The following is a 12,245-nucleotide window of genomic DNA, read 5'->3' as shown; positions in this document are numbered from 1 at the left end:
TGCCGTGTACAAACAGGCAGAAATTTGCTTGTTACTGGACTTGCCTCTGTGCCTTTATAAAATAATAAGGCTTAATGTTAATTGCTGTTAATACTGCGATTAACACAATTATTAATTATGATTGCAGCCCACTTTCTACCTGTTTGCCTTCTTCTCTAAATGGTCCGGCATCTCTTCCCCACTGCAGCTCGATACCGCCCCCTCACCCAGCTTAACATTAAGCCAGTCTTTGGCCATGCAGCCAGTAGCAGCCCTTCTGAAAGGCTGCCTGCAATCTGCACCAGGTCTTTCCCTCTGATCTGGCCTGCCTCATTCTTATCTAACTTCTGTTTTCAGACTAGGTGGGGTCAGGTTGAGTCAGAGGGAAAGGACCCAGTGCATCAAGCTGTGGGGGGAGGAGATGCCAGACTGTGTGGAAGAGAGGATTAAGCAAGCTGACCTGGGAGAGAGGGGGAGAGAGAGAATTAGACCTTGGGGGGGGGGGCAGGAGAAAGGAAGATATTGGTGAAACTCTTTCCCTTTGTCTCATGCCCCCTCCAAAAGCTGCAATACCTGTTCAATGGCTGGTGGGGTACACCTCCAGCCACTGACACTTGCACTCTCCAAGCATGCTTAGTTTGTGTACCCATGGAGATACCGCACTAACTTTTTTGGCCTTGAGGCAGTACAAAGAGGTAGCTTTGGCAATGGATTTATTTGATTGGCTGGACTTCAGCAACCCCACCAGCAAAAGGTATGAGGAGGGAGAGGAAATGTGTGTGCCCCAGTTCCCTCCTGTGCTCCCCTCTTCCATGAATTGCTGAAGAATGCAGTTCTTGTTGCTAGGAACAAACACTGGTGTAGCACAGGAGAAACAAGGCTAATTTTGGCTGGGTCTGTAGAGAAGCAACACAGTAATGCCAAGAAAGATAAGTTGGTAGAGGGGCTCATCTTCATAGCACTTAGGCACACAAAGTACCATAGAAATCTATGGTACTTTGTGTGTTTAAGGCTTTGAAAATGAGCCACAGAATGTTTTAACTTTCACAGAATTTAAATAGAAGCATAAAGTAATGCAGATAAATAAAAAGAGCAACATTAGATTGATGACAATGCCAGCGAGTTATAAGGCAGAGAACCTCATATGAAATGAATCGCTACCAAGGTCTGAATATGTTTGTATAAAAACATTACTAAAGAATCGCTACCAAGTCTGAATATGTTTGTACAAAAACGTTACTAGCATGAAAAGATTCGATTGATGTTGTGACAAGCGCTGGTTTTATAGTACTGCAGGATTTAATACCTATACTTAATAAAATAATTGGGCTACATTGTTCTTCCCAGAAATTTTTTCCAGCCGGGTGGCATGAAAAAGTAGCCGGTTGGGGTGGGATGGGGAAATTTGGTGGTGGGGAAAATGAAAAGATTCTTTACTAAGGCTTGCTAGCCATTTTAACACACGCTAAACGCTAACGTGTCTATTATAGTTTATGGATAGAAACATAGAAATAGACGGCAGATAAGGGCCACGGCCCATCTAGTCTGCCCACCCTAATGACCCTCCCCTACTTAACTCTGTGAAGAGATCCCACGTGATGATCCCATTTCTTCTTAAAATCAGGCACGCTGCTTGCCTCGATCACCTGAAGTGGAAGATTATTCCAGCGATCAACCACTCTTTCGGTGAAAAAGTATTTCCTGGTGTCACCGTGCAATTTCCCGCCCCTGATTTTCCATGGATGTCCTCTTGTTGTCGTTGGACCTTTAAGAAGGAAGATATCTTCTTCTACCTCGATAAGGCCCGTGAGCTATTTGAACGTCTCGATCATGTCTCCCCTCTCTCTGCGTTCCTCGAGTGAGTATAGCCGCAACTTATCCAGCCGTTCCTCGTATGGGAGGTCCTTGAGTCCAGAGACCATCCGGGTGGCCATTCGCTGGACCGACTCCAGTCTCAGCACATCTTTGCGGTAATGAGACCTCCAGAATTGTACACAGTATTCCAGATGGGGTCTCACCATGGATCTATACAATGGCATAATGATTTCAGGCTTATGATTGACGAAACCCCTACGTATACACCCTATGATCTGTCTAGCCTTAGATGAAGCCTGCTCCACTTGATTGGCAGTCTTCATGTCTTCACTGATGATTACCCCTAAGTCCCGTTCTGCTACAGTCCTTGCTAGGATCTTGCCATTAAGGGTGTAAGTCTTGCATGGATTTTGGCTGCCAAGGTGCATGACTGCATTTTTTGACATTGAAACTCAGTTGCCAGGTCCTAGACCAGTGCTCCAATAGGAGTAGGTTGTGTATCATATTGTCCATCGTGCTCTTGCCTACTATATTACATAGTTTGGCGTCATCGGCGAATAACGTTATTTTACCTCGAAGCCCCTCAGCCAAGTCCCTTATAAAGATGTTAAACAGGATCGGGCCCAAGACCGAGCCCTGCGGCACTCCACTGATCACCTCCGTCGTTTCGGAGGGGGTGCCGTTCACCACCACCCTCTGAAGCCTACCTCCAAGCCAGTCTCCAACCCATTTTGTCAATGTGTCACCTAATCCTATAGAACTCAATTTGCTCAACAACCTGCAGTGTGGTACACTATCGAATGCTTTGCTGAAGTCCAAGTATACGATGTCCATGGACTCTCCAACATCGAGCTTCCCCGTCACCCAGTCAAAGAAGCTGATCAGGTTGGATTGGCAGGATCTCCAATCTTGGTAAATCCATGTTGACGGGGATCCCGTAGATTCTCCATGTCCAGGATCATGTCCAATTGGCATTTGATTAGAGTTTCCATTAGTTTGCTCACTATTGATGTGAGGCTCACTGGACTGTAGTTCGCAGCCTCAATCCTGCAACCTTTTTTGTGGAATGGAATGACGTTAGCCGTTTTCCAGTCCAACGGGACTCTACCTGTACTAAGGGAGAGATTGAAGAGCGCGGATAATGGTTCCGCCAGGACGTCCCTTAACTCCCTGAGCACCCTGGGGTGTAGGTTGTCTGGCCCCATTGCTTTGTTAACCTTGAGGTTAGACAGTTCACAGTAGACACTGCTTGCCGTAAACGTGAAATTACTAAACGGGTCTACTGATACATCCTTTTTCTGTAGCTGAGGGCCGGATCCTCGCGGGTGAAGACCGAACAGAAGTATTCGTTTAACAATTTAGCTTTTTCCGAGTCAGCTTCCACATAGTTCCCCCGTCTGGTTTCCTAAGGCGTACTATCCCGCCTGTGTTTCGGTTTCTGTCGCTAATATACCTGAAGAAGGATTTATTGCCCTTCTTGATGTTCTTTGCTAAAGTTTCCTCCATTCGGAATTCGGCCTCTCTAACTGCTGTTTTGATGGCTCTTGCCTTGGCCAAATAGTCTTCTCTAGAGTCCTGAGTCCCTGATTGTTTGTAAGAGATGAACGCTCTTTTCTTCTCTTTTATGAGGTTCGAGATCTCCGCAGAGAACCATTGTGGCTTATTGTTCCTGCGCCATTTACTCACTGATTTTATATAGCGGTTGGTTGCCTCCTGAATGGTAGCTTTCAGAGTTGACCACAGTTCTTCTACGTTATCTGTTACTGCTCGGTTTTATAGTGCCTGATGGATGAAATTCCCCATGCCTTCGAAGTTGGTGTCCTTGAAGCTAAGGACCTTGGTCAATGTGTTAGTTTTGGCGAAACCCTTCCTGAGATTGAACCATACCATGTTGTGGTCGCTGGAGGTCAACGTGTCGCCCACTGAGACCTCTGTAACACTTTCGCCATTGGTAAGTATCAGGTCCAGTATTGCCTGCTCCCTTGTTGGCTCCAATACCAGTTGCCTCAGTTTAGCTCCCTTCATAGAGTTCAATAGTCTCCTGCTGCTGCTGGATGCAGAGGAAAGTGTGTTTCAATCCACATCCGGCATATTGAAGTCACCTAACAGCACTGTATCCCCACGTAAGGTGATATTCTCTATGTCGCCGATTAATTCCATATCCTAGTCATCTTGTTGCCTTGGGGGTCTGTATATTACGCCAAGACACAGGCATTTGTCATTCCCCCTGGCTAAATTTACCCAAAGGGATTCCCCTGTGTACATGATACCTGTGATTCTGGTGACTTTAATATCATCCTTAGTGTATACTGCTACCCCTCCTCCCATTCTGCCCTCCCTGTCTTGGTGAAGTAAGTTGTAACCTGGTATGACCATGTCCCATCCGTGGGAGTCTGTGAGCCAGGTTTCAGATATCGCCACCACATCTAGGTCAGCGTTCCTCATTTCAGTCTCTAATTCCAAGATCTTGTTGCCCAAACTGTGGGCGTTGACGTACATAGCCCTCCATGTAGTATGTTTGCTATGTCTCTCAGGGGCTGTTCCCGCTTGAGCTACATGGACCCTTGTAGTACTAATTGTAGTTTGTGTACTTTCCCTAGACCCAGAGTTACAATGTGTACCTACTCTAGATTCGGAAATGTGTGTAACCTGTGGGGGAATAACCGCTTGAGCTACTTTAATTCTTTTAGTACAGTTTGCAATGTGTGTACGTACCCTCCCTAAACCCAGAATTACAATGTGAACCTACCCCATACTGAGAAATGCGTGTACTCGCCCCAGGCCCAGTACACGCATTTCTGAGTATGAGGTAGGTTCACATTGTAATTCTGGGTCTAGGGAGGGTACACACATTGCAAACTGTACTAAAAGAATTAAAGTAGCTCAAGCGTTTAGTGTGTGCTAAAACAGCTAGCATGCCTTAGTAAAAAGATCACTAAATGTGAACTATTTTTATTAGTTAATTGTTATTAATTATTTTCCAATGCTCAATATGACTTTCGTTTTTAAGGTTTGATACTTAGGCAGTGTTCCAGTAGCATTTAAGCCACCCTTGAAAAAAAGTAATGCAGATCCTCTTATTCCGAATAACTACTGGCCAGTATCAAACCTTCCATTATTTATTTTCCTATTCAGACACGTACTAATACTTAAAAATAAAAGCAACAGGGTTGGATTGGATTTATTGCATTTGATATACAGTTTGAATATAGGTATTAAGCAGTTTAACTATACTAAATATAAGTACTGAGCTACTCTCTACCCGGAACAGGCTTACAATCTAAGTAAACATACAAGAGAAGACATTACTAACATTACAGCGATATATAATAAAAGAAAGTACCCCATGGAAAGTAAAGAACATTGAAGGCAAAGGAAAAAAAAAAATTTAGATCCAAGAAAATGAGTATTATAGTTATATTATAAGGAAAGACAGAATAGTTTAACAATCTAAATTTATAAATAAAAATAACAGGAAAACAAAAAAGATTAAAAATTAAACTAAACTCTAGACCAGGGGTGACCAATAAGTCAAACAGTAGATCAGGAAGGCAACATGAGTCGATCACAGAGCCCATCCCGGGCTCCGTGATAGACTCGTGTTGCTGTCCCAATCTACCGGGCCAATCAGCCTTCCTCTCCCCAACGTCCCCCACCGCTGCCCCAAGCTCTCCCTGCAGAAGCGTTGGACCGACCAGCATTCCTCTCCCAGACGTCAATTCTGACGTCAGAGGGAAAGTTCTGGGCCAGCTAATCGCTGCCTGGCTGGCTGGGAACTTCCTCTCCGACATCAGAATTGACTTCGGGGAGGCGGAATGCTGGTCAGCGCGATGGTAGACTCAAATGAGGGAAGGAGGAAAACAGGAAGAGGTGGAAGAGGGGGTAGAAAGGGGACAATGAGAGATGGATTTGGAGGATCATAGAGGGAGCAAGAGAGGGAGAAATGGACATGGAGAAAGGCAGAGGGGGGTCAGGGTCAGATGGTACAAGGGGTGAAAGTGAGGGAGAAATGGATGTGGAGAAGGTAAAATGGGGAGAGGGAGAGATGGATTTGGTGTAGAGGGCAAAACAGGTTAGGGGAAAAAGATTCAAGGGAAGAAGGGGGAGGGAGAGATGGATGACTCAGGGAGAGCAGAGAAGGGAGAGGAAAGATAGACAAGGAAAGGATATGGATTAGGGCCAGAAGAGGGAGGGAGGAGTTATGTCAGATTTGGGAGGAGGGAGTGGAAGGACAGAAAGATGTTGGACTTGTGGGAGGAAGAGAGAAAGACAGAGAGGAAGGAAATGAAGGCAGAGTAAGCGATAAGGAGGGGAATGCTAGAAATGGTGGATCAATGTGAGAGAATTGTCAAGATGAGTGATCAGAATAATGATTATATGAGGGTAGAAATGTGGTAATGGGAAGCAGAGAAAAGGGGATGAGAAATGTGAAAGCTAGGGGATTAGAGAAGGAGATAGAAAGTTGATTAGATAAAAAGTGAAAAAGAATAAAGCAATGTTCCCTCAAAGCTGTGTGGCCGCACACCTTTTGGAAGCTGCACAGCCAGCACACCAGTACTCTGCTGCTGCTTGTGGCTTTGTGAAGAAAGAAGTGCAGCTGGAAAGGAGAAGGCCTACTTGCATGTCTTAAGAGCTGGCCAGAACACAGAACACACCCTTGGGAGGTGGGCACGAACTTGGGACAGAGAAGGGAGGGAGAGAGACACGTTGGGACATGGGAGGGAGGTAGAGGGGGTGCATTGAGACACAGAAGGAAGGGAGCATGAACTTGGGACAAAGGAAGGAAGGAGGGTGGGAGCATGAACTTGGGACACAGAATGGAGAGAGGGACATGTTGGGACACAGAAGGAAGAGAGGGGATACAAACTTAAGACAAAGTCTATAAGGAAGGAGGGAGGGGCACAAACTTGGGATACAGAAGGAAGGGAGGGATACAGAAGGAAGGGAGGGAAGGGGCGTGAACTTGGGACATAGGATGGAAGGATAGAAGGAAAGAGATGCTGAGGTGGAGGAGGGAATAGAAAGGGAAAATTGTTAAGCATGGGTGTGAGGGAAAGAGATGGTGTACATGGGGAAAGGAAGAAAGAGAAGAATTTTGGGCATAGGAAGATAATTGTTGGACATGTTGGTGGGAGAGAAGTAAGGCAGAGAGAGATGAGGGAGAAATGTTGGATGTGGTGGTGGAGAGGGAACAGTGGGACAGATGCAAGAGGGAAGAATGTTGGACCTGGTGGTGGAGGGAATGGAGGAAGAGATATCGCATGGTTCTGGAGAGAGGTAATAGAAGGAGAAATGTTGGGCATGGGGCTGGTGGGCAGGGGCAAAAGATGCTGCACACAGTCCGGGGGGGATGAGAGAGGGAGAAATGTTGGATGTGGCAGTAGGAGTTGGAGCGATATACCCTGGATCCCTCTATCTTTCTTTCCTCACTCCCTTTGCAGCAAGGGAAGGAATGAGAGAGATGGTGGACTTTGCACATGGGGGTGGAGGAGAGAGGAAGAAATGCTGTGCAAGGTGGGGAGAGGTAAAAGAGTGTGCTTTGTGTGTAGTTTAATTCTGTGGTTACCATTATGTGTTATTAATAAGATTATATTGTGAGTATGTGAAAAATGAATGGAAGAAATGGCATTTACAATTAGTACTATTATTAGTACTAGTGTTTAAGCCCGTTACATTAACGGGTGCTAGTAAAGCCTCTTTCCCTCACATGTCCCCTATTTTTAGCCCCAGCTCCAGCTCCAAACCCATTTTTACCCCCCCAGCCCCCTTCTCCCATCTTTTCCCTTTCAGCCCCAGCCCTTTTCTCACCAGCAGCATTTCCCTCCCCACTCCACTTCCTTGTGCAGTAGCAGCAGAAGCATACCCTCCCCCTCCATTTTCCTGTGCAGCAGCAGCATTTCCCTCCCTCAACCCACTTCTCTGTGCAGCAGCACCTCTTCCGTGCTCCCCCTGTCCCTCTTCCCTGCTCCCCCGGTCTAGAAGCACCTCTTCCCTGCTCCCCCGGTCCCTCTTCCCTGCTCCTCCTGTTCAGCAGCACCTCTTCCGTACTCCCCCTGCCCCTCTTCCCTGCTCCCCTGTCCCTCTTCCTTGCTCCCAAGGTCCAGCAGCACTTCTTCCCTGCTTCCCTGGCCCAGCAGCACCTTTTCCCTGCTCCCCTGGCCCAGCAGCACCTCTTCCCTGCTCCCCCTCACTGCCTTCCAGACTTTGTCCCACCCACACCCTACAAAGCCAGCTTGCCTGCCTGCCTGCCATCCCCCTGTGTAGTAGAACTCTCTCCCCCCCCAGCAGCACCTCTTCCCTGCTCCCACGGTCCAGCAGCACCTCTTCCCTGCTCCCCCTCACTGCCTTCCATATTTTGTCCCTCCCGCACCCTCCAAAGCCAACCTGCCTGCCAGCTATCCCCCTATGCAGAACCCTCTCCCCCCGCCACTATCGCCGCCGTGCAGCCGACCCCACTGACCCTCCCACCGCGAGACAACCGTCAAACCTCCCGGTTCCAGCAGCAGCCGCATCACACTAAAGACGCTACTTCGCGGCCTTCCCATGCTCTGATTTCTTCTGCTGCATCTCTGATGACGTCATCAGAAACGTCGGCAGAGGAAATCATAGCATGGGAAGGCCGCGAAGCAGCGTCTTTAGTGTGATGTGGCTGCTGCTGGAGATATGTGCGTCTCACAGTGGGAGGGTCAATGGGGGTTCTTGTGCGTTGGGAAAGGGTGCACGGGGGGGGCGATGAAGGCGGCAAACTTATAGTGAGGGAGGGAGGGAATAGAAGCGCACATGCGTACTCTTGCCGGCGGGGCCCTACAGCTCACGTAAAATGGAACCACGCAGGTAACAGTACGCTTGCGGCTTAGGGTTTTATTATATTAGATGGCAACTTGGTCTGGGGTGGAGCCTGGGCAGTGCTTTTGGGCCCCCCCAAACAAAAAAGCATTCCACTGAATATGGATGTTGGACCTAGTGTGGGAGGAGAGATAGTAGACCTGCTGGGAGGAAGGGGGACGAATGACCACATCCCAGAAATTTTGGCATAATTTTGCATTTTCAATTAAAAAAATCCTTATCTCCAAGATGCAAACCGAGCTATTTTCTCTATTTACGTTTTTGCATACAGGCCCCTTATATTAGCTTTTTCACTCCTTTATAGTCATATGACACATGTTCACCATTTTTAAAGTTTTCTCTCTCTCTTTTTTTTTGCACTCAGCATCTTGAACGTCTCTGTTTACTGAGTAGACATACAAATTTTGGTTAGAAATGATTCACAATTACTATCCTACCAAGAGCTAAACAAACTTTAAATAACTTTACAGTAACTTCAAATCCTGGGGGGAAAAAATACCACAGTACTACTGTACCTGCATAGTTTTTTTTCCAGTGACAAATTGCTAAATATAAAATAATATCAAAACATATCCACAAATGAATTTTGGCCCTTTGTCAACTAGTAATCAGTCATATCAATCATGGAGTTATGTCACTCACACCCCTAAAACGTACAAGTCCAGACCAGTCCACCTGACTTCTACTACCGGCAACCCCCTCGCACAATGACGTCACGTACTCGAGCTCCCGGAAAGATTCCTGGTTCGCTATGAGGTAGGTGTGGCCTGGCAGGATGTCGTCCATTGGTGCACTTGGGGTGGCCCTCGCACGGCATGAAGATCCGCAGCACCGACCCCTGCGGCACGGGCACATACCTAGTCAACTCTGACAGGAGGGTGTCAAAAGTGGGCACATGCTTGCCATTGATCACCAATTTCCTGCCAACGAAGAAAGGGTCCCCGTTAAGGTAGACGACCACCGATCTGGCCGGGATTAACTGCGTCAGGTAGCCATTGTATATTTCATCCTGCGATAACCTGGACATGATGATGATTCGGAGAACGGAAGAGGAGGAATCGGTGATGAACTGGTATCAAACAGATGGTGACCACGCTTTAAGCAGCGAGGTTGCGAAGGACAGTGTGGAAGAGAGTAAGAGGTCCGATTTGTTCAGTGTCCTGTCCTGCACCATAGGCATCCTGCGCTGCGGTGAAGTTTCCAAGCGAGCGAAGGGGAAGCTTTCCTTGCGCCATGACTTTTTTGCCTCATTAGGCATAGGTCAGCGACGGAGGGAAGCTTACAACTTGCTTCGGGCCTTCCTCGTTGCCGGGTCCTGCCTTCGCGGAAACAGAAAGTAGGCAGGATCCGGCAGCGAGGAAGGCCCGAAGCAAGTTGTAAGCTTCTATCTGTCGTTGACCAGTATCCTGCCTTAGCCCGTAGCGAACTCATGCTTCGGGGCTCTAAGGTGTGCGTGCCGGCTTCCCTTCTCTTCTCCACCCCCCCCCCCCCGACGTAACTTCCGGTTTCAGAGAGAAGAGAAGGGAAGCCAGCACGCACACCTTAGAGCCCCAAAGCATGAGTTCGCATCTCCAATCCAGTGAGAGATGGTTTTTTGGGGGGATTTTTTTTATGTTGAGCGGCGGCAGCAGCAGGATTCCCAATAGATGACAGCCGGGCGGTCATCTAAATTAGCTGGGCGGAGCGCCCGGCTAAAAGGCCCTGGGGAGAACACTGGACTATAAAATATTGATATCTTTCTAAAATAAGCATTTTTTAAAAGAAACTTTTATAGGTGCTCTGTTACAAAGTTACACCCTAAACGCCAGCAGCTGCTTTACCTTTAACAATCTTGTAGCTCACCAGGCCGATAGATGATTTCAAGGGACAGGCCTCCTTCGTGGGACAATAGAACAGATAACAGTTTGGAAGGTTTATTGCCTTTTGAGTATCAAATGTCATGAAGTTACAATTCTTGTTCTCTGAAATAAAGCCAGACAGTAAAGCATAAGAATCAAATTAGTGCTCATTTTCAAAACAGATGGATGCCTCAAAATGCCTTAAAAAAAGTCCAAATCCCAATTTTGGCAAGTCAAAATGTGGATGTTTCACATTGCAGTTCATCCAAAAAAATAAGGGGGCATGTTAAGGGCAGGACTAGGGAGGGCCCAAGGATATTTTTTATATAGATCTATTTGTCACATCCAAATTACAAAAAGTTGGTCCAAATGAGCAGCTGACCACTAGAGGGATTAAGACATGACCCTTCCTTAATCTTCCAGTAGTTGCTGTCTCCTGGCTCTAAAACAGTTTATTCTCCAGTCCTCTCTAAGATGGACTATTGTAACTCCTTGTTTTCAGACTTAAAACATCTTCTATGTAAGCTCCAGGTATTATGGCCATTCTGAATAAAGCAATAATATAACCCAAAGCTTCTCTTACTAGTTTTGATGAATGTGCTATGCTCAACTTAATGGGTCTACATAAGAGCTTATTGCTAATTTCCCGCTTCATGGCTTCATATATACGTAGGTGCTTATTTTTCACTGTTGCACCTATGATTATGTATCATTTCTTCAGCATGTTCTCCTTAGGTAATTTCTTATGTTAAAATTTCAATAAAAAAGATTTTAAAAATGAAAATAAATATGAGCATCATCACTATTACAAAATAAGGACATCTGTAGTGACTCTTTTCACATAATGTACAGTAGAATCTCAGTTTTCTGGTACCTATAGGGATTGGTAGATGCCGGATAACTGTAGTTTCTGGTTATTTGAGAGTTAATGTAAAAATTATCTCCCTTCCCACCTTACACTAACATCACCCCATCCCCACTTGTAGGTCCATCATCTTCTTCCCTTCTTTCTTGGTCACTTTCTCTTCCACCTTCTCTACCCTCACTTCCTCCTTTACCCAAAGCAGTAGAGCTGGTCCCGACAACCCTCTCTCTCCCTCCGTTCCCAAAGCAGCAGAGCCAATCCTGACAACCCCCTTCCCTCCCTCACCTGATGCTGTAGAGGCATCCGGTGAGCAGAAGCACCAGTAAACAGGAAGTTTCTAGCAAGCCCTGGCAGGGCCTTTCCTCTGCCACTACATCGTCGGGTAAGTGAGGGAGGAGGGAGGGAGATTGGTGGCTGCCGTGATGCTTCAGGAGCTGGAGGGAGGGAGGGGAAGTTATTAGGTCAGGAGTACCACTTTGGACATTGTCTTAGGAGCACAGGAGACAATCTTTTTTTTGCCAGTTAGTTGAGAGTGCTGGTTAATTGAATGCCAGTTAGCTGAGATTCTACTGTACTCAGCTTTGTGACTAGCTTAGATCTTCATCGGTCCTAATTACTATCCCCCCCCTTTTACTAAGCTGCCGTAGAGGTTTTTACCACAGCCCGGAGCACTAAATTCTCCAACGCTCATAGAATTCCTATGAGCATCAGAGCAGAGTCGGAGCATTCTGTAAACTGCGCCTAACTTTAGGTGTGGTTTAGGCGTTCGATTTAAGAGTTTTAACAAGCGTTAATTGGAACTTAGATGGAGTTAGGTGTCAGGTAGGCGTTGTCAGGAGATAGATGCTAGGTAGACACAAGATTTTGGAAAAATCATGCCCAAGTATGTAGAAGAGGGTGTA

General features: G+C 46.6%; 1 protein-coding gene across 3 annotated transcripts in view; it reads right to left on the bottom strand.

Moving 5' to 3' along the window:
* Positions 1-12,245, bottom strand: part of MANSC1 (MANSC domain containing 1) — a 43,028-nt gene that overhangs the window by 13,350 nt on the left and 17,433 nt on the right. For all 3 annotated transcript variants that reach the window (XM_033952207.1, XM_033952206.1, XM_033952205.1), the window contains exon 4: positions 10,461-10,601. In XM_033952207.1, the coding sequence (XP_033808098.1) occupies positions 10,461-10,601 (141 nt within the window). The remainder of the gene's footprint in view (positions 1-10,460; positions 10,602-12,245) is intronic.

Source organism: Geotrypetes seraphini, chromosome 7 (assembly GCF_902459505.1).
Source record: "Geotrypetes seraphini chromosome 7, aGeoSer1.1, whole genome shotgun sequence".
NCBI lineage: Eukaryota > Metazoa > Chordata > Amphibia > Gymnophiona > Dermophiidae > Geotrypetes > Geotrypetes seraphini.
The sequence above is the reverse complement of the archived record's forward strand: the minus strand, read 5'-3'. Positions and strand labels throughout refer to the sequence as shown.